At 43.0% G+C, this 1,959-nt stretch overlaps 1 protein-coding gene across 1 annotated transcript; it reads right to left on the reverse strand.

Annotated features, from left to right (window-relative positions):
- Positions 1-8: 8 nt before the first annotated feature.
- On the reverse strand, positions 9-1,505 carry LOC116380278 (AFG3-like protein 1). The gene is made up of 3 exons (XM_031842222.1): positions 1,418-1,505; positions 988-1,137; positions 9-883 (listed from the first exon to the last, which is right to left on the reverse strand). The coding sequence occupies exons 1-3, from the start codon at positions 1,424-1,426 to the stop codon at positions 764-766; spliced, it is 279 nt and encodes a 92-aa protein (XP_031698082.1). The 5' UTR covers positions 1,427-1,505; the 3' UTR covers positions 9-763.
- Positions 1,506-1,959: the final 454 nt, after the last annotated feature.

Below are 1,959 nucleotides of genomic sequence, written 5' to 3' on the forward strand. Positions count from 1 at the left end.
CACACCCTTAACTAAGATCATACTCAGTGTGTGTTGTAGTAACACTGATGCAGTAGTGCACCTCTACCTCCATGTTACCCTCCAGGTCAGTTTGAATCTACTAAACCTTCTGACACACAACAAACATTCGTTGTGTTTAGAGAACATGGAGGAATAAAAAGTAACCCGGAGAAAACATGAATGAGTCATATTAAGAACATGAGGTAACGCAGACTTCAGCCTGAAATATAAAAAATGATCCTGATGAAAAATATATAAAATGTTTCACCTGTTTTCAGATGAAAATTTAAAAAATGAACCGATTTCCTGCTGGGGGAAAATGTGCCAGTTGAAAAATTGTTAATGATCTTATATTTCTCAGCTGTTCTTAAGTCATAAACACTCTGTACATCTGTAGATCACTGACTACATGTCTTGTGAAGAAGCTGAGTGACTGTTTGAGTTTAGAGAGAATCATTTAAATTCATATTTATTCTCATTATCAACACGTTTAATGAAATCTTTAGTAAAGAGGTCAAAGTGTTTACTTCATCATTTTAAGGGTTAATTGTAAAAACAAATGTTATTTCAGATTTAATGGATTAACAGATTGTTTTTTCTCACTTGGCCCTCAGGGCTTCCGTAGATTTCATTTTTGGGAGAATATGGTAATTAATAAACAAAAGCATCTACAGGAGGACGGTTGGTCCCATTTCAACATTACTTACAGAATGTTCGGCAGAAGATTAAAACAAATATATAACTGTCGTTACACTTTTTGGCTTCATAAACATTTTGGTAGAAATCTCAGGTTTGAATTTGTTTTTCTCACCGCGTCAGCGTCGGCTCCCGGCAGCAGGATGACTCTCACGTACTGTTTGTTGACGACCTCTAACCGCTCCACCTGCACACAAAACACACAAATATATTCATATATTCAGGACTGATGTGGACTCTGAATCAGACTCCGTGTGTCCCGGCACTAATGTCCCGGTGTGATGTCCTCACCATTCCTCTGCTCACGTATCGGTGGACGAAGTCCTTCCAGCTGATCTCTCTGCCGTTGTCTCTGAAGTAGAAGAACAACACGGCTGAACTGACTCCGGCCGCCGCGATGGCCAGATACCTGAAGTCCTTCTCGTCCCAGGGGACGTCTCCCTGGAGAGCAGCAGAGATACACGGGGACACGTTAGACAGCTGGTGGTGAGACGAGGGACATTATAGTCGCCTCTTCAGTATAGAAAAGGAAAAGAATGTTCCCGAGTATTTCTATCATGAAGGTAAAAGAAGAGAAGTTTCTTATAAAAGCTGTTTAATGAAATCTTGTCTTGTTAAATCTTTCATCATTATTCTACAAACAAATCTTTGAAGGAGAATGTTAGAACACACCTCATCACACCGGAATTATGAATTATGAATTAAATGTGACGACACAAACCTTCTGCATTCGGCTCCACCAGTCTTTTCCTCCTCTCTTCCCTCCACCTGAGGATCTTCCTCCTGCTCCTGCTGCTCCTCCTCCTCCTGCTCCTCCTGCTCCTCCTCCTCCTGCTGCTCCTGCTCCTCCTGCTCCTCCTGCTCCTCCTCCTCCTCCTCCTGCTGCTCCTCCTCCTCCTCCTCCTCCTCCTGCTGCTGCTCCTCCTCCTGCTGCTGCTCCTCCTCCTCCTCCTGCTGCTCCTCCTCCTCCTCCTCCTGCTGCTGCTCCTCCTGCTGCTGCTCCTCCTGCTGCTGCTCCTCCTGCTGCTGCTGCTCCATCTGAAACTCACATGTGATTGTTGGATCAAACCAGTGTTTCTAACCTCAGTACGATATAGTTTCTGGTGCTGATGCTGATTCCAAACATCAGATGAACAACTAAACTGCATCATTTATTGTATTTAAACTGGCTTATTTACAACATGAACAGACAGAACTACAAGTGGTTCATTTGTAGTTTCATTTAGTCTCTAGTTGTTTCCGCTGCCGACTGGAATTAAATCT

The sequence above is a fragment of the Anarrhichthys ocellatus genome, unplaced genomic scaffold, assembly GCF_004355925.1.
Source record: "Anarrhichthys ocellatus isolate YVR2014 unplaced genomic scaffold, GSC_Weel_1.0 scaffold6655, whole genome shotgun sequence".
In the NCBI taxonomy this organism is placed as follows: domain Eukaryota; kingdom Metazoa; phylum Chordata; class Actinopteri; order Perciformes; family Anarhichadidae; genus Anarrhichthys; species Anarrhichthys ocellatus.

Coding starts and splice junctions, on each gene's coding strand:
- LOC116380278 (XM_031842222.1), bottom strand. Junction 884..987: donor GATACGTGAGCAGAGGAATG/GTGAGGACATCA, acceptor TTTTGTGTGCAG/GTGGAGCGGTTAGAGGTCGT.